Genomic DNA, 24540 nt, shown 5'->3' with positions numbered 1-24540 from the left:
GCTGTTTAGGACATTCAAAATCTTAATAAATATTGGAGTCTTTGACACAGATCTTCATAATATTTTTCATGAATCATATGATCCCTATAAATTTTTGTTTATCATACAAGAGGTAAAGTTAAAAAAAAAACTAATATAAAAATAGAGCCTAATGGCCAGCTTAGAGTTATGATTCTATTTCATTTTGTAACATAGATTGAATATTTGAAAACAGATTCCAACTTGAGTATGGCAATGGTTTTTTGGTAAATATTTTTAATTGTTTAACTAAATTCTTTAAGTAATTAAAATATGTTTTTTTTTAATGTTGCCGTTAAACTTTTTTTGTGAGTATGGTTAAACTTGTTTTCAGTTTTCGGCAAACTTAAATATCGAATAAAAACCAAAATTTAAAATCTTTTTTACGTTTTGAAAACATAAAGAAAATTTGGAAATTGCAAAAAAAATAATCCAAGAAGTTTAGAGTTATTGCAAAACTGTTTAAAACAATTGTCTCTTCAAACATTTTGCTTAAAATAAGTGGTCAAACATAAAATCATATCTAACTAAATGTTTATTGAAAAAAAAAAAAACCGTTAAATACTGACCACTAGATAAATTAACATTGATTAAAAAAAAACAATATCGAAAATTACAAAATTTAAAAGGGAACCAGGCATTTTTTTATGAATTTCTTGACATTTTTCTAAATTTTTTGAATGAATAATTTCAGCAATTATGTTTTAATCATTCTTTGATTTAAAATGATGATGAAGTTTTAAAAAAAATAGGAACGAAATTTTAAGTTCAGTTATCTTAAACTTTTTGTCAATTCCAGTTGAAACGAAGTATCAAAAACTATACTTTTGCCAATTTAAAAAATAACATGAATGTTATAAGTATTGTTGCACTTTCGATATTTTTTTCAAAGACTAATTCTGGAGTTTTTTTTTTTTTTTTGAAAAGGTCCAATAAACCAAATTTGGAATTTTTGCTTTTTGGATGTTTTTTAACACCCCTGACTCAAGGCAGTTTCAAAAACACCCAAAAAGCAAAAACTGGAAATTTGGTTTATTGGACCTTTTCAAAAAAAATACTCCAGAATTGTTTGTGTTTCTACTCTGAACCATAATAATGAAGTTCCATTTGTGAAGTTTTTTTCAATTGTTGTTTAGTTTCTGTATTTACAAAAAATGCCTATATTTGGATTATTTTTAAATTCATTTAATTTTTTTTCGGTGGTTAATATTGAAAGTTTTTTGTTTGAAATCATTCTTTAGATAAGAAATGCATATTATTTGAGCATTCTGGAAATATCTGGAAAAAGTCGGGAATTTGAAAATGGGATTTGAGTGGTCACCCTGCGTACAGGACCTGTTTCATGGGGCGTTTACCTGTATCGTCATGGCTGTAGTATTCAATCTTTGTGTTGTTCAGGAAATCTCGAACGTAGTTGTAATCCTTTCTGGTAGGTAGCAGAATTTTGAGTTTTCCAGACGAATTTTGAGCGTCCTCGCTCAAACTGCCTGGCTTTGCAGGTAGCGCATCGGCATTCTTTAGCTTCTTCAAATCTGCCGATCCTGCTGGTGAGGACCGCCTCTTCTTCTTGCCGTGAGGCATTTTCGCACTTTTTAGCACTTTTCAGGAGCGAATATCGAGGGAATCGGTTGAAAATCACAAACAGAAATATTTCGGATCCGTAAAGTAAAACCACAATCGACTAACTTTCATCGCTTAACTTTATTGATTGTTATTTCTCTCGAGAGTAAAGGCACACAAGGAGGAAAAGATGGACCCATTAAGAGTGTGAAAAAATTTCGCCGTTGAGTAAAATTGTGGATTGCTTCCAAGAGAGATATCAAAGACACTTTCACACAAAAGTAGTTCTAGGTTACAATACTAATATGCCTCTTGTTTCAAAAAAATAAATGTTAGATATCTTGGGAGGAACAACTCACAATAAATAGTGCTTCGAGCGCTTCTCTCGCCGTGTGTCTTTTGTTTATTCTTTCTTAGCTACAGTAAAAGTTTACTTGATTTCTAATGGTTATCACAATTTTTCGTACATTTTGCTACAAATTTTATATATTTTCTCGTGTTTTCTAGAAGAGTTACTGTTAAACTTTGAAGAAGGCAGCTTCTGGGTTTGGACCTTCGCATTTTTGTTTTCGGTCACCGGTTACACTTATTCCTAATTGGCCTATCATCATTTTGTTTGCAGGTGACTAGAAATTAGTCAACGAATGATGTTCCTCTGTATAACTGTTAATAATCTGCGTTTTTTTAATGACACTTACTTCTAGTTTTCGTTCAAAATCAAACTAAACTTTGTTTCAATTACCCTCTTTACAGCTTAAAACAACATTAAAGAGCTATGTATCTGCTAAACTGGTTGCTACGAATAAAGTCTTATGCGTTTGGGTTTGTTGCCGCCTAGTGCCTGTTAATTTGGTTGTTGGCAATTCGGGACTTGCTCCGTCACACTTCCGGCCTTTGGACCACGTTGTGGTTGTCGTCGTCATCGTTGTCTTCGCGCACCTCCCAGCAAAAATATTAAAGCTTTGACCACGTTCAGGTCACATTGTCCAGTTGTTGCGCCCTCGAGCCGTCCTCGTCGACGACGGCTTTCGTCGGTTGTCCTAGTTCCGGTGGTGGCGGCGGTGTCGGCCCTTCCGGAAGTGCTGCTACGAGCGGCGCCGTCCGGTATCAGCTCTCCCGGCAGGGCAGCTTCGGAACCTTCTTGGTCCACGGGATCGGGAAGGGGCAGTCGTACTGCATGGGCAGCGGACCGCGGACGTTCTTCTCAAAGTACCGGAAGATGAAGAACCACCACTCGCGGCCGATGTAGTTGTGGCCGTTTTGCTGTAATAGGAGACATTTCAGTATCATTGACTTGGTCAGTTAGGAAACTTATTCTCACCTTCAGCAGCAGACTGTTGTTTGCCAGCGTGTGGTAGGTCCAGAACAGTCGCGTCGTCACGTAGTACGCAATCAGAACGTCGATGGTGTAGTGGCCGTGGGCCAGCAATACCATCGTAACTCCGGTTAGGCTGGCACACCACGCGAGCCAGTGCACGATCCAGAACTTCTTTGGTGAATCTGTAAAAGCAAAACAAACAGATTACAACGGCTGTGAAGGGCGTCGAGTTCAACGACTTACACTCGGCTATGATCAGGTAGCCCATCACCAGCGTCACGGTGTGACCACTGTAGATGTAGTCGCCGCAGTAGGTGTGCTTGCCGTTGATCGACAGCCCAAAACCGGAAAAGAGTTGGAAGGCACGTTTGAGGATGATCACGGCCGTGGCGTTCGGTGCCTTCGGACTGCAGTAGTACGTCGTGTTGGACATTGGCATCACCGTCACGTACATGGTTATCGAACGCATGAAGTAGAGCAACGACATCAGCAAAAAGACTCGCCGCATTACGATGAACCGGTGCTTGTGGAAGGTGATCAACAGCACGCACGAGTTGACCACGATCATGATCAGAATCTCACTAACGTCCAGCGCCCAATCAACCGCGGGGATGTTGTCCAGCACGAAGTCAGGCAGCGGCCCATACGTCGCTCTGTCCGGAACTTTGTCGTGGACCACGGCCAGTGAAACCGTCGCCAGGAACAGGTTGAACCCCACAAGCAGCAGCGCCACGAAGGTCTTCCCAATTTCTTTGGGAAAGCGCTGCTCGTCCCGCAGTGGCACCGGGACGTCGATTTTGATCATGACGGCATCGCTGCAAGGGGTAGCGCAACCTCCTCCGCCACCACCACCCGTTCCACCCCCACTGCCGTCCGACTGGGAGCCGCTAAGGTGGTGCTGGTGATACGCGTGACCGTTGTAGTCGTACGCTTCGGGGACCTCCTGGAAAGGGAACAATTTTAAAGAAAAAAAGTTTCATTTCATTTTCTTATTGAAAAGATTCCAAAATGCTTTTATACACTACTTAAACTTTATAAAAATGTTTGTTATTAAATTTAACATTTTTTTCTTAAATCCTCAAATTTGCATGCCTTTTAAATTCTTAACACTGGCATGCCCACCGCATTTAGTGTATCCTTTTCACACCTTCACCTTCACCATCACAACACCAAATTTTTGATCGCCATATTAAAAAAAAAGCTAATCCAATTTTTATTTTTTTCGAATCTCTAAATTGTAAAACTTCTTTTTTTATCTTTGAATCTTATTTTTTCAAATTTTAGGATTAAAAAAAAATGAAATTTTTGATTTCTTTATTTATTTTTTTTAAATTTATTTTCCTTAATTTTTTTTTGTTTTAAGGCCGTTGCAAATATTTTTCAAAGTTTATGTCTCCTCCCCCCCCTGGCCGGAAGAATCAAAAGGCAAAAAAAATATTTTTTTCGAAAACTTAAAAATTTTAATGAAAATTAAAGTTTAATCAACTGAAAACCAGTTAAAAACGTCCGATTTGTCAAAATCGCGCAGTAGCACCAACATTAGACAAAAAATGTGGCTGTCATGCCATGGCACAGTTTTTTCGCAATGTTGGTACCACTACGTGATTTTGACATTTCGAACGCCATTTTTGCTTAAAAAGCTGGATAATCATATTAAGCATGTTTGAACTCCTTTGAAAACATTTTAAATTTTCATGAAATACCAATGTACAGTCCCACGAAAAGTTTTTTTTTGCGAAAAAAAAAAATCCGTCAATACCTCGATATTTTCAAAACTAATGATTGGAAAGCAACTGTGTGCATTTTAAAACACGTTTTCTATACAAATGTTGGCTTGTGGCTTGTAATTTCAATTTTTAATATATTTTTTTGCAATCAAAAAGTACTTTAGTGAAATTTTGATAAATTTGATTTTACAACGAAAAATGAAATCGACCAATATTTGGATTTTTTGAAAAAAAATCAGTATTGATTAAAAAATACTCAATCAAAGATTTTTTGCACAATCTGGAAATTTCTGAAAAGTTGGCATTTAATGTCCTCTAAAACATATCAAAAAATGAAAAAAATTAAAGATAGATTTTTTTTTTTGCAAATCAAGTTTTAGTGACAAAAAGTTAAATAAAAAATCAGAAAAAAAATTATCGTGTATTATAGTCGTTTAGTGTAGCCGTGTCAAAGAGTATTATTATTATTATTATTTATTCCCTTCTCTCTGGCCGTGTATTCCATATCCATACCTACAACTTTACCGAAGACACCAAATCGATCAGAAAATTCCTTCACAAATTTGTATGGAAAATTATATGGACATGGACAATTATATGGACAAATATGGCGATTTTTTATTATATGGAGTTGTGCCATGTAAATCAGGTACTTCCAGTACCCCTTGCGGTACCTCCTTTGAGAATCGCTGACCTAAACGACATTTTTGTTAAAAAGATTTACTCATAAATAATGTGGTCCCTAGGATAAGCGTGTACGTCTTTCTATTCAAAATTACTCAAATTGTGCATTTTCACATTTAAAATCACTCCGTTTTCATCAATCCCGAATCTACTCAGAAATTATAAAATTTGATACTGTCAAATTTGAGTTAAATAAAAATGAATAAAATTCATCCATTTCTACGATGTACGTACACGATAAAAAGCTTGGTAAAAAGTAAGGTTATATTTTGTTCCAACCAGCTAAACCCATCGAGCTGTCAAATCTGCAACAAAGAGTTAAACTTTCTGTGAAGTTGCTGTGAAGTTTACCATGGCACTTCGTTAAGTTTAACTCCAACTTTTAATTTCTCGATGGTATGTATGCTACGCACATGAGATCGGACTTAGATAACTCTGGTGCCCCATTTACGCATATCTGAGTATGTTCAACTAAATTATTAACAATAAGACTGACGTTCTACGCATAATTGTCCCATGTCAGTTTTGGACGATTTTGACTTTATGACATTTTTAAGTTTAGTCTGATGTGTCTTTTAAGAAAAACACATAAAATCTGGTACTTTGTTCGGAAACTCATTAAAAACAACACCAAGTCTGTTTGTCTCATCGTTAAACTTCTACGCATAATTGTCCCACCAAGTATTTTCTTACACGGAACCATTTGTTTTACTAAGCATTATGTCTTGTTTAAATACCAGTTGTATAGAAAGAGAATCACAAATCGACGGTAACATTTCAAAAGGCATCATGTACATTTTGACACTTTCTGGGTTATTGTATATTCTGAAAGTACTTCTAATAAGCTACCTCTCCACCAAAAGTGAGCAAAAGTTACTTCAGTAAAGTCTGTTAAATCATGATTTTAAATAAAGTAACATAAACAAAATTTCTGCCATCAGCAGTCCCTGCTTATATAGCCCTGTCAACCTGTCAAACAAAAGGCTACATAAACCTCGTGACGAAAAAAAAGCAACATGAAAAAAGCGCCATGTACATTCGGCGAAGAAAACCGAATCATAACAAAGTGCCCCCCTTAGTGACAGCAGGGTGATATCGACGTTGGTGATTTCGAAAGAAGTTATGTTTGTTTTTCTCAAATATAATTACGGAAATAATGTTTTATTGAATATGGATGATCAAGTATCAACAAAAGCAACGTTTTTCATCGTTTGTTATCATTAGAACATCTTACTTTGCTTTTATATAAAAATGGTAATTGAAAATGGATGCTCAACATTCAAATGCGTTTTTCTCAAAACGCATGGTTTGTACATGATGCTTTTTGAAATGTTGGCATCGAAATAAGGGTGATAACCTGCTAACTGGGACGATTTGGGACACACAGGGCGAATAGGGACTCACGGGACAATTATGCGTGGTAGAAACACAGAAATCGGTCGAAAAATTTCAATCGCGTTTTTCTCAGTTCCACCTTTTTAGAACATGGGACAATTATGCGTAGAACGGCAGAAGAGTGTATGCTGTTTTTCCTTTTTTTTAATGGGTTAAATTTGAGCGTACATACACGTGTGTTTACAAATCGCGCGCGCGCGCCAAATTTTGCTCCACAAACTTGACCACCATCACAGCAAGCCATTTCGATCGCCCCCCATACTTCAGCCCACCCTTGACCGGCTTCGGTATCCATGGCAACCTTGCACGAGGCCACCAGCGAGCGCCTTTGGCTTGGTTTGCTCGGCCTGCTGCTGCCACTTCCGCACGCACTCTCATCGGGAATGGAGCCGGCGAAAATGGCTGCTGAGACTACCGACGACACCGAACAGCTGATTGCGAAGGGTGAAAATCACGCACCAGACTTTTCCGACCAGCAGCAGGAACAGCAACCGGGTAAGTTTTCCTGGCGAATTTTTGGGTTTTCTTTGATTGAAGGATTCTTCTCTGCCAGAAGACGCTCCGGATGGTTGCCACATCAAGTGCGCCAACTGTGACACGATCTTCACGCCGGACCAGTTTGAGGAGCATGTGTGCGAGTACGACGAGCAAGGGAATCGGATCGAACCGTCGTTGGGCGTTGGCGACGCGCCCCCAGCTCCTGCCGGAGCCGGATGTTTGCTGGATGGGCATGCGTGCTTCCAGCAACTCGAGGATAACATCCAGCAGTGGCGCAAGCTGACCAAGCGGAAGGGAAAATTGGAGGGTACAAGCGGCGATGGAACTGTTGCCGGGAAGCGTAAAAAAGCCGTCAAGGAGGATTTGAAGGAACGCCACAAGTGCACCCACTGCGAGCGCAAGTTCGTGCACGTTTCCGGACTGATGAAGCATCTCGCCAACTGTCATCCGGGTCAATCGCTGGAACCGGTGGAAGGTCCGAGGGAGCCGTTCAAGGTTTGCCTCAAGTGTCTGCCGTGCGGGATGATTTTCGTTTCGGTTGACAAGCTTATGGAGCACTTGGAGAAGACCGACTGGGAGGGCGAAATCGAGCGGCCGGAAGGGACTTACATAAGCGAGGAGCGGTTCTGCTTGAAGAAGGCCACCCGGATTGTGATCCTGACGACCGTGTTTCAGTGCGAGTTTTGCGAGAAGTACTTTTCCGACTTGCCTGCGTTGTTCCGGCACGAAGCGCTACATGACCCGTTGGTCGGGTACGAGTGTACGCTGTGCGAGATCAAGATTCCGTCGGTGAAGGACACGCTGTTTCACCGGTACAACGAGTGCGTCTTCCGGGAGCACTGGAGCGAGCAGTTTGCGGCCCTTTCCCGGTTCTTCGTGTGCAACGTTTGCGATCAGCAGTTTGAGACGCTGCTGGCGCTGTACGAGCATCGTTACGCTAGCTTCCACCTGTTTCCGCGGCTTTCGAGGGTGGACGAACACGACGCTTCGGAAATGGTTCGCGTCGGGTGCGAACTTTGCCCGGTGACGTTCGATAACGCGGACATGCTGATTTCGCATCACACCGAACTTCACACTCCGAAGAAGCCGACTACGCTGGGTCGTCGTCAACCGTCGGGAAAAACGACCTCGTCCACGGCAATCGCCTCGCCCAACAGTCCGCCGGATTCGTCCACGACCCGTCCTTACCTATGCGAGTTGTGCGGCAAGACGTACACCCAGTCCAGCCACCTCTGGCAGCACTTGCGCTTCCACAACGGCGTTCGACCCTTCAAGTGTCCGGAGGTGGGCTGCAACCGAAGCTTCACGATCCGGCCCGACCTGAAGGACCACATTCGCAAGTGCCACACCGGAGAGCGTCCGTATCACTGCGAGCTGTGCGACAAACGCTTCCTGACCGGGTCCGTTTACTACCAGCACCGGTTGATCCACCGCGGCGAGCGCCGTTACGGCTGCGACGAGTGCGGCAAGCGGTTCTACCGGGCCGATGCCCTCAAAAACCACCAGCGGATCCATTCAGGTTTGTAAGACTTCATGTTCTTGAACACATCCCAAAAAAAGGTACCGTTGTCTTAGGTGAAAAGCCGTACGCTTGCCCCCACTGCGAGAAGACCTTCCGGCAGCGGGGAGACCGCGAGAAGCACATCCGGGTGCGGCACTCGGGCGCGGTCGCCACCGTTGACGAGTACGGCGGGATTCAGGTGCCCGCAGCAGCACCCAGCCGGAAGCCGGCGGGTCCCAAGAAGTCGCGCAAGAAGAAGGCACAACAGGTGACGCCGGAGCAAACGAAGGAAAATGGTGGCTCGGAGGAGGAGGTGGAAGCATATCCGGTGCATGTTCCGCTTCCGGCCAGTCTGTTTCAGCCCATCCTGGGCGACATCGATGTGCTGTAAGTTTGTTATTTTTTAATCTGAATAATCGTAAATCGTGTTGAATGCGTTGTCTGTTCTAAAACATAATATATTCACTAATCTTCAAGAGAAATTGTTTCGTCTGTTGGAGGTGAGTCATTTGCGACTCACGAAATGGAAAAGTGGCCCATTTCTTATCAACACTTTTTTGAGGTATTAAGGTAGCAGCGTTTGAACGCTGCGGTAATCAGCAAACAAACTCTAAACGTAAACGGTTGTGAATATTTATGTTATCTTTAGATTCGCACGCATCCATCGTACAAAGTTCAAACGGTATCAAGGTTTAGTAAATTCCATGAAATTACTCTAAGGCTACCAACGGAGATTACCAAAAGCCACGTGATTTGTCCGTCAAGGCAAAATTATTCAATTTAAAAAGCAAACTCTCCGGACTAGAGCAACATTCTCGCTTCAAAACTCGTTGACGTCTTCGTTCAAAAGGAAAATGCATCTCCGTTTTACTGACGTTCACACACACACGTTATCAACTCGGACTGATAAGGTTGAGCGCGCACCTTCCAGATACAACATTCCTTGCGCGCGCGATTGAAATTGATTGCAAACAATTTTGCGCGCACCCCACACGAACATTGCAAGGCGCGCGATGACTCTCCAGCGCCTGGAAATTGTTATTTATGGGCACAAGGCGATACTTTTCGTTTAAAAGCTCGTTAAAATGGCACTTTTTTGTTCCTGTTTGGAGACTAGGGTTGAAAGATGGTCGTAAATTAATTGTGCAAACCATTTCGCGAGACATTGTATCTTCCCTAGACATCATTTGGCAAGTGATTTGCAAAATTATGGTTGAATTTTCAATATGTTTTTAATGTTGTTATTCTCAACTGAAGCATGACGAAAAGCTTGCGTGACTCTTTAAATTAAATTCAATTATTCAAACACGTTTATGTTCACGTGTGACTGATCACCAAATTTTCCGGAGCAAGGTCGAGGCGATGCCATAAAAATCAACTGCTATAAAATCGCTACGCTACGCAAGCATGACACATCGCCATAATGGCTGCTTTATTATTCCTTCGCGTGACTCCCTCTATCCCTCTCGATAATTATCGTTCTTATCGTAACTGGAAGCGATTGTTCATCACCCGCGCGTTGAAAATGTGTTCAATTTCATTAGCGAAATGCACCTTGCACCTCGTTTACAGTTTTCTTTTGTTTTACAATTTCCGTCACAGACAACGAGATCAAAGCCGGGCCGATCTTCGCCATCTTCGCCCGTTTGCTGGCACTAAAAAGTTGTTTTTATTTCTGTGATAAATTTACACTCTGATTTCGTCAGCAGAGCAGCGGGCTTCGTTATCACACCAGTGTGAAAATGTTACGCATATTTAGTCTGAGATATCACAACTTTTAAACAAGGTAAACAGCAAGTGAAGAGTCCAACTTGGGCGGTAGCGACGCCCTCTTCAGAATCTTTCGTGTAATACAAGCGCTCTTCTCAATTGAGAGCCAGAAGATAAGACCGAGTGTTCGAGTGTTCCACAATAAAAGGTCGAATCTATTTGTCACACTTAATAATTGAGTGGCAGACACGGAGACACACACGTGAGATAAGCGGCTTTGATGATGATGAATCAATGTAACGAAAACAGCCACTTGATAACACTTGCTTCGGAAGGGTTGTGTGAAGTTTTGGATAGTTTATTGCCGCCCTGTTGTAAAGTTTATTATGATGACAAGTGCCATGATGGGTGGCAATTTGTTTTTACTGTCCTTCATTTTGTTTACCTTTTTACTTTTCCATTTTTGTTGTTTTAGGTCCAAAAAACCAAATTTTCATATTTTGGCCCTTTTTGCATCGGTATTCGACCTACTAGCAAAAAACCAATTTCAAAAATGTTTGAGGTTGTTCATCTACATGTCCTTCAAGAGCCCTAAATTAAAAATTGCATTTTGCTTCAATTGGGTACTAAAGCCCTAATTTTTCAAAATTGATTTAAAAATCCATTTTAAACTCTTTGTGGTCGTACAAAAGGTCATTGTACTCAGAAAAATAAACTTTATCGCTGTAAACAATAATATCAGCAATCTAGGCTTCATTTTAGGACCCAATTTGAAGAAAAACAAGAATTAGTGCCAGAGGGCACGGTGGTCTTACGGCGTTTTGACTCTTTTCGACCTACACAGAAATGGTCCTACTTGACAGTTCGTTCCAAAAGGACCATAGTTGATCCATCGGAAAAAATGTTGTCTTGACAATTTATTTTTTCAGAAATGGTTTTCAATCGTGTTTTTTACCATTGTACATAAAAATTGACATTAGGCCTTTTTTTTGTCGAGCCATAATATTGCTTATTGCGAGATAAAATCACGTTTCTACTTAACTGGGAGTGACAGGAGATTATTTCCGCCTAACTACCGCAGTGTAAAAATCAGCAAGTTGAACTGAAATTCTGCGTTGATTTAACTGTCAACTTGGTTTGTTTTGAATATTTTTCAAAAAGTCAGCTGAAAACTCAAGGCAACCTTTGACAACAGCCAAACATTTGTTCTGCGGTTGTCATGCGACCATTATTAATATCTTGCGGTGGTATCACCGCGCGTGAACTCTAATTGGGTACTAAAGCCCTATGTCAATTTTTATGTACAACGGTATAAAACACGATTAAAAACCATTTCTGATCACTTTTTTTCATTTTAACGCAAAAATTTTTTTTGACAAGACAACATTTTTTCGATGGATCAACTATGGTCCCCTTGGAACGAGCTGTCAAGTAGGAGCTTTTCTGTCAAGAAGGACCGCGAGGTTAATTTTTCAAAATTGATTTAAAAATCCATTTTAAACTCTTTGTGGTCGTACAAAGGGTCATTGTACTCAGAAAAATAAGCTTTATCGCTGTAAACAATAATATCAGCAATCTAAGCTTCATTTTAGGACCCAATTATTGACGCCCGCAGTAATACCACTGCGACCAATTAAAGGAATATTGTGGTGTAGTAACACAGGGCTTTAGGACCCTATTGGATTACTTTTCCATTGTAGAAGATCAGATTCATTTCGATTGATTCAAATTTCTAAGCTTAGTGCAATTGTCTATGTAAAGTGATTGTAGAATTCTTGTTGTGCGGGAAATTCTCCTATGTTTGACAGGTCAAAAATGCGGTCCTATTTCCATCCAATTTGCCGTTTTTAACTATTTCATCCAAGGGTCCTGATTTTCGGTTCATTGAACGGAAACCACTCACTCATCGCCTATCCATTCGTCGCCTATAGAGGAGAAAAGCAACTCGCGACAAAATTTTGAGGCTAGGAATTTTGACAGGTATGATTTTCATAAAGTATTCGCCTCCTTTTCTCTCCCACAGAAAACCTGGGAACGAGGTAGCTGTCAAACTAGGCCAAAATGTTAAAGTCACTCACAAAATGAACTTTGAGTGATTTGAGTTCATTTCTGATGTCACGATTTTCTCCTCTATAGAGGAAAAAATCGTGACGTCAGAAATGAACTCAAATCACTCAAAGTTCATTTTGTGAGTGACTTTAACATTTTGTCACGATTTTCTCCTCTATAGAGGAAAAAATCGTGACGTCAGAAATGAACTCAAATCACTCAAAGTTCATTTTGTGAGTGACTTTAACATTTTGGCCTAGTTTGACAGCTACCTCGTTCCCAGGTTTTCTGTGGGAGAGAAAAGGAGGCGAATACTTTATGAAAATCATACCTGTCAAAATTCCTAGCCTCAAAATTTTGTCGCGAGTTGCTTTTCTCCTCTATAGAGGAGAAAATCGTGACGTCAGAAATGAACTCAAATCACTCAAAGTTCATTTTGTGAGTGACTTTAACATTTTCGCCTAGTTTGACAGCTACATTGTCCCCAGTTTTCTGTGGGAGAGAAAAGGAGGCGAATACTTTATGAAAATCATACCTGTCAAAATTCCTAGCCTCAAAATTTTGTCGCGAGTTGCATTTCTCCTCTATTCCAACCCGCTAGCATTCATGAGCGAATGATACTCGCAAGCAGCTAGCGAGTGGCCCGAACTGTTCACTCAGCGAACAAATACATCGCACAGTGGGCGAAATGGAACCCAAAATCGGACTTAATTGAACGCGGCTGGTTCCCTGTTATGAATAATAGTGTTTCTTATGTAAAAAAATCCGGGGAATCGATTGGTGATGGTTTCATCCACCGCACGAAACGGCGGTCCATTTGCCCCAATTCCCATTTTTAACATTTTTTTGAAAATCGGTCTGTATTTAGAGCGGAGGCTTTATGCGGCCTTCAAAATGCACTTAACTGATGTGAAAATGTCCCAGGAATCCAGTAAAATAACTTGCAGCAAAAATCATCTAGGTCCATTTAACCCATTATAAAGCATTTTGGCCGTTTTCAAATGTTAGGTCAGATTTTAAAATCTGAAAATATTTTTTTCGTAAAGATCAGACAATTTTACATAAAAATGACGATTTGCACTTGATAGTTTGACACATTTATGTTGATATAGAAATTAAACTAAATAAAAAGATTGAAGAATCAGTTTTGGGCCAATTTTCTCAAACGCAGAATAAACTGCCTTTTACATAATTTTTATTTTAATCAACATAAATGTGTCAAACTTTCAAGTGCAAATCATCATTCTTATGTAAAATTGTCTGATCTTTACGATAAAAATATTTTCAGATTTTTAAAATCTGACCTAACATTTGAAAACGGTCAAAAATGCTTTTATAGCGGAATTGGGGTTAAATGGACCCTAGATGATTTTTGCGGTGCAAGTGGTTATTTTTACTGGATTCCTGGGACATTTTCACATAAGTTAAGTGCATTTTGGAAGGCCGCATAAAGCCTCCGCTCTAAATACAGACCGATTTTCAAGAAAAAATGTTAAAAAATGGGGAATTGGGGCAAAATGGACCCTTTGCCGTTTCGTGCGGTGGATGAAACCATCACCAATCGATTCCCCGGATTTTTTTACATAAGAAACACTATTATTCATAACAGGGAACCAGCCGCGTTCAATTAAGTCCGATTTTGGGTTCCATTTCGCCCACTGTGCATCGTGATAATATTTGTCTACTCCGTCGCTCGACGACACTCACACACTACCATGCTCAGCGAAAAGCCACTCTCACAAAATGCCAGCGCGGCAGTCTTTTTGTCTCCACGCCCTCAGTTTGCCATCAATTTGATTTTTTCTTGGTGGAAATTTCTTTTATGGTGTCTATAATGTTATGAAATCAAAATAAATGCACAATTTAATTGATTACATTGATTTTAGGCAACCCAAATCAATGAGTATAACGCAGCGCATCAGAGAAAAAATGTTTTCAGTTCAGAGTGATCGGCGACGTTCGGCCTGCCTGAGCCGTTCGGAGACTGAGCCGATCAGAGAGAGAAGGAGAGTAGAAAAGAGAGTGTTCGGGAGCGAATGGTTTAAAAGTGACAAACGGTAGGAATTCATCTGGGCAGTATCGCGTCGCCTGCTATTTGTGCTCGCGAATGGAGTGGTTGATTTTGAGCAATCAGGACCCTTGATTTAATCAACTTATTCGTGTCTCGAGCGTCCTTTTTTAAAGTAATCGCTGTTTTTTCATGCTTTAATTAACATTACGATAATTATTTCGTGATTTTAAAAGCCCTTCCTATATCTTCGTTGATCAGAAGGCACGGCGTCGGGCGAATTGTGCATTAATTTTTCGAACAATGCGTAAAATTTTCACGATAAAAAGGTCATTTCTATTTAATCGTTTATCGAAAGACACACTGACATTTTGGTTCGTCGAGTTAATAGTTTATTAGATATAAAAATAACTGTGTGTGAGTGTTCTTGTATGGTAACAAGAAATACCTTCCCATAACATCGTTGCTCGGAAGGCTCGCCGACGTGTCCACTATGAAAGTCCTCCCCATAGCATCGTAGCTCGGGAGGCATCGAAAACCAATACCTTATCCGGTTTACAGAAAGAAAAGAAGATTGGAGTGCACGATGATGGTGGAGTTCGTTGGGGTTGTCGCGTTGCAAAATTATTTGATACAGCAAGAACGTTGCGTGGTGCGCGAGTGTTTTTGTGTTGAAAAAGACCTTCCCATAGCTTCGTAGCTCGGAGGGCTCGACGTCGAGTGAATATGTGTTACGTCTTCCCCATAGCATCGTAGCTCGGGAAGCATCGAAAAGGCAATACCTTATCCTATTAAAAAAATATTAATCCCGTGATGCTTGAAGGAGATGCTGTGGATTCAACGGTTTCATGCGGTGTCAACAGGTTTATAGCGAAAATCTGTGTGCTTGATGAGTCTGCAACTTCAACTATCGGACTAACATTCCTCCCTTTTCTTGAACTGCAGGCTTTTTGGGAAGGCGCCGGTATTGACTAATAAAGTAGGGATCATCAGAGGTTAAACAGTGGACGGATGGTTGGTTCATTGTTGATTCATTGTTTAACTTCAGCTGATCTGTCAATAACGGAGTAGGTAGCAGCTCATTGGCAGTCAACCATGCTCATGCATAAACAACTTATTTGCTAAACTTTTGCAAGAAACTTGCTTGCTCACATTCTACTGAGCTATCGATTACTCGATGTCAGCTCAAAATCTAGCAAAACATTGTAATAGGGCCGAAGCCGAAGTGTAAACAAAGAGTCTATCTTGCCGGTTCCTAATGTAAATATCAACTGGCGTGAGCAGGATAGGGTCTTTGTTTACACTTCGGCTTCGGTCCTTTTACATTGTTTTGCTTGAAATGCTTTCATAAGGAGGAAGGTGATTTTCCTATAAACAAATGTAAACATTGAGTTTATCCCCCTCACACTTATGTAAATTTTTTGATCCGTGAAAAAGGAAACAAGCCGGGAATTTTATTTCTACTTGGAGAAAACCAGGAAAAACACGGGAATTCGAAAGCCATCTTTTTTATAAAAAAAATGGTTTTCCACTTTGGTTCATAAGTTTAAAAAACAAAACAAAAAAAAAATTGGAAAATGTATCACGCAGAAAAAAGTTTTGTAGAATCAGCCTGTACGAGGTTTGAATCAACAAAATTTTTGTTGAATATAATCAACGCCGATTTTGCGTTGAAACAAACCTTGATTTTCTCGATTCCACAAAAGTCTTTTGTTGTTTTGGAAAAGCTGCTTTGACGTTTAGCGTTGATTCGACAAAAAATATGATTTTCAAATCAACAAAACTTTTTGTTGATTCAAATATGCCTTATTTTTCTGCGTGATTTTAAACAATTTATTTGTTTTACTTGTTGAGTCGTGCTGTAAACATAAACATCTTTACCTCGATAAAGAATTTATGTATTATTATTTTTTTATAGACATACGGTGTGAGGAGGGAAACACTCAACGTTTACATTTGTTTATAGGACATAATAAAAAAAAAGTACAGATGTTGGATTTGAATCTGAACCTCGTAATGTACCTAGCTGAACAAATAAGTTGATGCTTGGTTAGTTAGTTTCCCAAAAAGGTACAGCCTTCGTCAGATTTTCTAGTAGGTAAATAATCTTGCGACGAATTTCAATTGAGAAAACTTGTAACTCGTACTCGTAGGTCCGCCGAAGGTCAATTTGATAAGATGATACCACAGATGTACAGACGTAAATCTCCGTTAAAATCCATCAATCAACACCTCTGCGCAATGCAAGAGGAAGATCAATGGATTAGCTGATAACGCACGATTTAAAATTAAACTGATTGCAATTAACTTTTTTAATTTAACCATATTTGATAAGAACACAATAACATAAAAGTCTACATTCTAAATTGAAAAATACTAGCCTTGCACAAAACGTAGTTCAGCAGGTTGTACGGAATTCCGGATGGCCGGTAGTACCGAAACGTCAACTTCATACCGAGAAATAACGCGACAAAACAACACTCGCCCGAAACCCGCAACGGAAACTCACAACCGTCCGCGCAAAAGTACCGAATGCGACTGCAGCAATCCTGGACTAGTCGTAAGTCCGTGTAAAGCGCGATATGAAATTAACACTTCCACCTTTGTGTGTAGGGATGCATGTGGTGTGAAGCAAACGTTTAGATGCCTAAAAATAAGCCCAGATAAATCACTGTCACACACACACACACGGCGTTACACGTTACATGCGGCAAAGTTACGCTTATCGCCGCGGTGTGTCATTGTTTTGGGTTTCACCAAGATTTAGTTTGGTTAAGATAGCGCGCCGACATTGATAAACACTTACACGCGTGACGAAACTTGTGTTGTGATAAGATTTTCAAGATATACGAACACTTTGAAACTTTGCTGGGAACACTTTCCAGAAACAACTTTTTTATGGCAACCGCCGCCATTATGGCACTGGCAACGTCAAGCGTGTGTTATCTTTTTGGATCAATTCAATCCTTCAAGTTTACTGCGAACCTTCTGGAACGCTGAACAACACCACCCGGTTTGTGTCTGGGTAAGTCATTGTCGTTGTCGAGCGCGCATGCAAATTGCGCCGGACGGGCAAAATATTTGCCCTACACATTTTCACCGGTCGACACCGCGCCGCGCCATCTTAAGGGAAAATGTATACAGCGGATGTGTTTACATTACTCGAGACCAATCCCAGCTGGGTCGTAAACAAGACGCGAAACGCTTCTCGTTGCTAGTGACAGAGACGGAGCCCATCCCAATACTTGAAAGCTTCAAGTAAACAGAACGTCATTGCAGGTAACGCCGTTTGTACTTGTTGTTTAGTACCAAGCTTCTAATAGAATCCAAAGATCTTTAAGTTGGCCTTCAAAATGTTGAAGTGATCTAAGAAATCTTCAAAATTTGGTTTATTGGCAACCCTGCCAGAAAAAAACCTTCCAGATGGCATCACTGAGCTTGTAACGCAAAACGCTGTTTATTCAACGGGGTTAACCTTCCGCATATTTTTACTAGAGTTGTAATCATATTCCACCGCCATCGTGCATGGCTTGTGCCGGTACAATTGGAAGACACTATCTCTCTTTACTTTTCACTCTTTTTATAGAATCATCTCGTCGCCAATCAGTGTGTATAATGTAAACCCTTCTTATGTGTGTGCCACGGGTACGGTTGCACCGCGCGCGAGTCTTGTTATTATCATGTCTTTTAAACTGATGACCGCCATAATGGAGGTCAGTACTAGGTGGAAGTGTTTTATGGATTCACAGTGCGATTTAACGCCTTTGGTTGCACTTTTCTATGTGTCAGTATTATCACTGCATCGTTAATTACCCGTCAAGACTCGATCACTTAGTGATCGATTCATGCACTTCCTGCATTTGTTTACGTTACGCCATAACAGCTTTGATTACTGTCATTCTCCTTACGTCATTATGCCATAATGGCGTTGACTTTTAAACTTGTGACGTTTGCGCACGCTAAATCAAAAGACTAACTTCAGAGAATGTGATCACTGTAATCATGAGTCAATGATAAGTTAGCCAACTTTTGAAAATCCGAACGAAACCACTGCAATTAGTAAGAAAGTCCAAACTACTAAATTATTGCTTTATTTATGACACAGCGCACAAAACCCGCCATAAACTTTGTAAAAGCCAGAACGGGGAAAACCTTCTCAAACGTTCTCGCGAGTGTAAACGCTTGGCCTCCGACGGGGGGTGCGTGGGTGCCGGTTTACGTCCGAGTCACGTGTTAGTTTATGCTGCCCCCGGTATAAACAAAGCCCGGCGGTCGTGCTAAACTGAGGCGGCGAACTGTGGCGCGCTTGCCAAGAACTTTCCGTAACACAGTGCACTGTGTTGTGTTTTGTTTACGTAACACCGTCAGCCGATTCTCGCGAAGTTGCAATTTGTCAGCTGGTTGAAGAAGGGGGGTTGGAAACGGTGATTAGTGGGAAGTCGCTGGAGAGTTTTTTGATTAAATTATCAAAAAAAAACCCCAAATTGACACAAAAGTTATGTCGGCACTCCGATTTTAAATTTCTGATTTCTTAATTGCTGCATGCTTTGATTTTTTCGTTCTATCATTTGAAATCTCCCGTTCTCGACGGTCTCTTCAATATTGAAACAGAGAGAGTCCACTGTATTCTTCAACAACATTTTTCGATTTCAAACCTCGTTTCATCCTCACATTCCTGAAATACCACGCACACCAAATCTCGAAATTTATTGCGTCTATAAATCCAGTTCTAGTCCCACCAACGAAAAAAAAACCTGCCCCAACGGTGAGGGCCCTTACATTATCCACCTCTAATTCGTTTCATCAAGCGAGCTGAAGTGTGTCTCGCCGACCGATGCCAACAGATTCCGTCCCTTCTTCTCAAAACACAACTGTGTCTGACGATCTTCGCCGCAGCTAATCTACTGAGCCAAGTTTCTACGTTGGACTTTTTTATTTTATTTTTAGAATCCGACGCTCATTGTGCGGTTTTTGCTGCTGATCAGTCTCGATCGTTTTTATATTTCCCTTTATTCGCCACCCAGGAAACCGAGGGTCCTTTTGCGTAATCATCGCATGTAATACTCACTTCGTAATGCATCTTTCTGAACGTGGAACAGTTGAAGTACAGCTTGTCGTAGATCACTTTGTGTATTCCTTTCTTCACTTTGTACACATAGTTGATGGACATTCTTCGTGTTTCGTGATTTCACAACCCAGCAGTCTGCGTGAATCCCTCAAATGCTTAACTGCACTGACTTTCCTCGTTCGGACTTCTGTGAATCATCAATTCAACGCTGGCAGCTTTCAAACATTGAGCCAAACAGGGGCGGCTGACTCAATTCCACTAATTCCACTAAAGGCCGTCCGTCAGTCCGCGTCGGCTACCTTTCCCGAATTCCGCAGACACGCACTTTGAGTGCTTCTTCTTGACTCGTTAGCTCCAAGCAGGCATTCACACGATCGCTCTGCACGGCTTGCTTTGCTTTACTTTACTTCAGCGTTCGTTGCACTTTACTTTCCTTTGCGCACAGCTACACAGACTACAACAGCATAGACCAAAGCAAGCTGTGAAGACGAAACTCGATACCTTGTTCTGATCAATGACACAGAGACCAGACTGTGTCGAAGATATCGTATTTTGGCGAGCAAAACACGCTCATTCAAAGCGGACCCAACCTGACGTAGGGCCGTCGAAGGTTTCACAACACGGTTCGAGCAGGTTCCGAAGACTTATAACGTCTCTCGAGGTAACCGGAAGTACGCACGGGTAAGAACTCCAATCAGTCAAAATCGTCCAAGCACGACACGCTGATCTCACAACTGATTCAAAACAAAAATAAAGATCATGAATAATTAGCACAACAAAGCAGGCCGCGGCGATGATTACGGGCTTCAAACGAGAAAATTAAACTATTATTAATTTGCCGGTCACAGTCGGAAAGGGGCCCGTGCTACCGCTCCGGACGAGGCAATGGTTACGACTGATTGCGTCTTGGCCGTCGAGCTCGTCGTCGGTACAGAGGAACCGAGAAACAGACAACGTTGATGACGTACACAATTCCGCTCAAACAACTCGAAGAAGCGGCGAGAGATGAGCGAGCATGAGTAATCGGACCGTGCAAAACCAAGTAAGCGGCGAATTGGACTGGTCGCGATGACAGGTAGCCATAATGGCGGGGATGCCATAAAAGGGTGAATAACTCTTTTGGGATTATTGTAACTCATTATAAGACATTTTTGTAAAATAGATCTAAACTGGAGGTTTGCCCCAGGCATCGAGAACTATCGAACCTTCTCAACAATACAACGACAAGTTATAACAGTTCCGCGCTCTCACCACCACCCAAAAGAGAACGAGAGAGAGAGAGGAGGAAACCATTCAAAACAAAAACAACATTCCAACGCGAAGTTTCGAGAAGGCGGCAAAAAGAAACTGAAAAAAAGAAATACAACAACCCCGTCGTGCGTACGTTTTTTCACGCGTTTCCGATTTTACGATGTTTTTTGAAAGTTCTCAGCGAGCGAGTCAGGTGTGTGTTGTTGTTTTAGGCGACCCCTTGTTCGGTTTGACAGCTCGCCGCCATTATGGCAATGTTTATAGCGCGAATCGGCACAACAGCTGTGCACCGTTTCAGAATGCAATGGAAGGACTCTCAGTTCGAAATTGTTTACATGTTGATATCGAAAATTCGCTGCCAGTCGTAAATTGATTGACCGAGAGCGCGCGCGTTTTCGGTGCACATAAACTCGAGGCGGCGAGTAAATAGAGGGGAAAATAAACTTTTTTTTTCTCGCCGATTTTAGCACCGCTTTGGCCAATTCCAAGAAACGTCTAGAGGTTCATTCGGCAGTTCGTTTATGGTAGATAAATGCTTCTTCAAACAACAGTTGGTTTGGGCGAAAACAGATCGTAAACATGGCAGTGAGCCACCCCAAAACGGTCTGCGAACATAAACTTTGAGGAGGTTTATGTGTGAGCTACTTTCTAATGTTTCTAAATAAAAACAAATACTTGACAAAATAAAGCAATGACCTCAATGTGACACAAGCATAATCGTAAACCTTGGTATGAAGAAAATAATCAAAATGTTACCTTTCAAAATTGTTGTTGTGGATGTAGCTCGCTAAAAAGTTCGATGTTTCCAGCACTTGTCGTATTTATCTAACTCGGAAAGCCTGGCCAGATGCCAAAATACCAATTTATAATAAAATCAATCAATAACTTTGTAAAAAAATAGCCTTCAATTGACTTGTTTTCAACACTCCTCTAAAGATCGACACAACACATCGCGATGGCATCTTGGACGCGTATTTTATTGAGAGAGCTGTCTAATTGAATTCAATTCAACCGGTCGCGTTCTGAAATCACGTCCGCGTGGGGTGGTTGTTATCCAACTGGAACCGATCCGATCGGATTGAGAAATAAAAACAAACGTATCAAAGTTTCTTCACGCGTTCACTCTGGGCACGGAATGTGGAGAGCGTTGTAATTAACATTCCTGGATGGAATTCGCGGAAGATAAATAGCTTTGCACGCCAACTATCGATGACAAATCGGGGTATTACAATTGCAATGCTTAAGATTGCAACTGCGACCTGTATTGAATATTTTTGCTGAAGAATCTGAAGAATTACGATCACAGAATTAGATCATTACTTTTTCTAGATAAGTTGGAAAAACAAACGTACTCCCACGTTTACCTCAAGATCTCCTCGGAACGTTTTCTGAAACTTGTAGGTAATGTAAGTTAAGTACAATTGCACTCAACTAGCGTGACTCGTCATCATTGACCTGTTGCGTACGAGAAGATTGTGGCGAAGTCAAGGCGCGAGAAGATGATTCATAAATCTGGCGGGGGAAGCAAGCCACTGAACGTGTAAAGTGATTCAGATTGTTTAGCCGTTAACGACCAATCTAACCGATGGAATGAATTCTGAAGGCCGAGAGTTTGCGGTGTGAAGTTTGTAGGTTTTTCTCCGCAATGGAATCTACCCAACTGTGGGTATTTTTAACGATGTTGACTTGCATATTTATGTGGATAACGTAACAATAATTGTTTGATGTACAGTACAGACTCGATTATCCGAAGTTTCGATTATACAAAGTTCGATTATCCGAAGGTTTGTATGATACTTCGGATAATTGAATCACGACCAAAAAAAAATTGTTTGCTGTTACCATCAAATTTGAGTTCTGAGGCCCAATTTTAGTCAAATTTGAATATTTTAGATTAAAAAATGCATTTTTCTATATGTCATCATCATTGGTCGCTATCTTGGATTTAATTGTTCTCAATTATTTTAGAGTAGTTTATGGGTGATACTTCAGTTCGACAATCAAAAATAAGACAATTTGGAGAGCGTTGATTCGATTATCCGAGGTGAAATTTTTTCGAAGCTATCAGATAATCGAGTCTGTACACGAATGTACAATGTACACGAATATTCTATAAAATTAACTTAAAAAAATAACATTGAAAATCGGACCATTATTTGATGAGACGTCGGCATTGGAAAATGAAGGGTTGTTTGAGTGAGACTTAGAACATTTATTTTTTCCTGTTTCTTTTTCTATTAGCCGCTGTATCTCAGCAACCAGGGATCAAATATTCTTATAATTATTTGTCTCTTATACACTCAAACGAACGGGGTCACTTTTTAGTTTAAACCCCCATTTTACACGGAGTTTACGCATATTACCAAACGTTTGTTTTGATAGTTTACGTGAGCGCCCTGTAAAAAGTGACAATTCGTCACTTTTTGGTTTGACTTTGACCAACCAACTAAAAACACAATTTTATAGCAAATTTTGAATTTAAAAAAAATATTTTCAGAAATGGTAACTCGTGGTCACTACTTTTAAAACCAAAACCAAGCCATGTAGCCCAGTGGGTGATCATCATCATCATGTGAAAGAGAATTAAATTAAGAAATTTTGGAGAAAGTCACTATTTATTTTAGGAAATTGTGCATATCTCTGCTTATAATGAACCAAAACTGATACTTTTTTAAGAAACTTGTTCAGAAAACTGTTCTCTACAATGTGATTGTTTTTAAAATGTAATCGTGTAATTCGGCAGAGGAATGAAAAAATATTTTTTGCAATTCCGTCGTGAAACTACTTACTTTTCCTGTCATTCTTGAACGACGAAATAGCCTACTTTTCTGTACCAAAAATAAAAGCAAAGCAAAGCAACACTTTTCAAAATAAATGCTGAAAAGTTCTACTTTTCAGCACTGAAATGAGTGCTGAAAAGTTGAACTTTTCAGCACTTGTTTCGAAAAGTAACACTTTTCAACATATTTTTGATTTAAACGATTTATTGACAAAATACAAGAAAATTTTACTTAAATTTCTCTCAATGGGTGTTTTTCGGAATTGCAAAAAATGTTGTATGGAACTCGTTGCAAAACTTGATTTTTTCAGCACTCGACGTATTTATCCAACTCGGTAAACCTCGTTGGATAAATGTACGACTCGTGCTGAAAAAATCCTCTTTTTGCATCATGTTGCATAAACTACTATTTCGGAACCTATTGGGTAATAAACAGCTTATTTATTAAATAATCCATGTGTTGCATTGTTTATTGCTCAAAATCGTATCCGGGCAATGTGTTGCTGTATTTCCATGACAAATTCTGGGCTACTGAGAAAAACGTGATTGAAATTTTTCGATCGATTTCTGTGTTTCTACGCATAATTGTCCCGTGGGTCCCTAATCAACCCGGTTAACATTTTATCGCCCTTTTTTTAATCCTCTTACAGCTAAACAAGTAAAAAAGATGAAATGCTTCTTAAAACTCATGATTCCGTGACAGAAAATACTTGGTGGGACAATTATGCGTAGAAGTTCAACGATGGGACAAACAGACTTGGTGTGGTTTTCAATGATTTTCTCAACAAAGTACTAGATTTTATGTTTTTTTTTCTGAAAATATACGTAAAATTAGGCTTAAAAATGATAAAAAGTCAGAATCGTCCAAAAATGACATGAGACAATAATGCGTAGAACGGCAGAATTGTACAAAGAAAAGATTTATTTTCGGTCGTATCGGGGTTTCCTGGTAAATTTGGTTCGATTCTTTTTAT

The 24540-nt window shown here is 40.3% G+C and overlaps 1 protein-coding gene across 3 annotated transcripts in view; it reads right to left on the bottom strand.

Moving 5' to 3' along the window:
• Window positions 1-1700: 1700 nt before the first annotated feature.
• LOC6033233 (phosphatidylcholine:ceramide cholinephosphotransferase 1) overlaps window positions 1701-24540 on the bottom strand; it is a 43862-nt gene continuing 21022 nt past the window's right edge. The window contains exons 1-4 of one of the 3 annotated variants that reach the window (XM_038252014.1): window positions 19537-20426; window positions 3140-3839; window positions 2900-3078; window positions 1701-2841 (exon numbers count right to left, since the gene is read on the bottom strand). In XM_038252014.1, coding sequence (XP_038107942.1) covers window positions 2686-2841; window positions 2900-3078; window positions 3140-3839; window positions 19537-19638 — 1137 coding nt within the window. In that variant the 5' untranslated portion in view covers window positions 19639-20426 and the 3' untranslated portion in view covers window positions 1701-2685. Of the gene's footprint in view, window positions 2842-2899; window positions 3079-3139; window positions 3840-16849; window positions 17006-19536; window positions 20427-24540 lie in introns of those variants that run through there. The other 2 variants (XM_038252015.1, XM_038252016.1) reach the window with 2 other exon arrangements.

The sequence above is a fragment of the Culex quinquefasciatus genome, chromosome 2, assembly GCF_015732765.1.
Source record: "Culex quinquefasciatus strain JHB chromosome 2, VPISU_Cqui_1.0_pri_paternal, whole genome shotgun sequence".
Taxonomy (NCBI): Eukaryota; Metazoa; Arthropoda; class Insecta; order Diptera; family Culicidae; genus Culex; species Culex quinquefasciatus.
The sequence above is the reverse complement of the archived record's forward strand: the minus strand, read 5'-3'. Positions and strand labels throughout refer to the sequence as shown.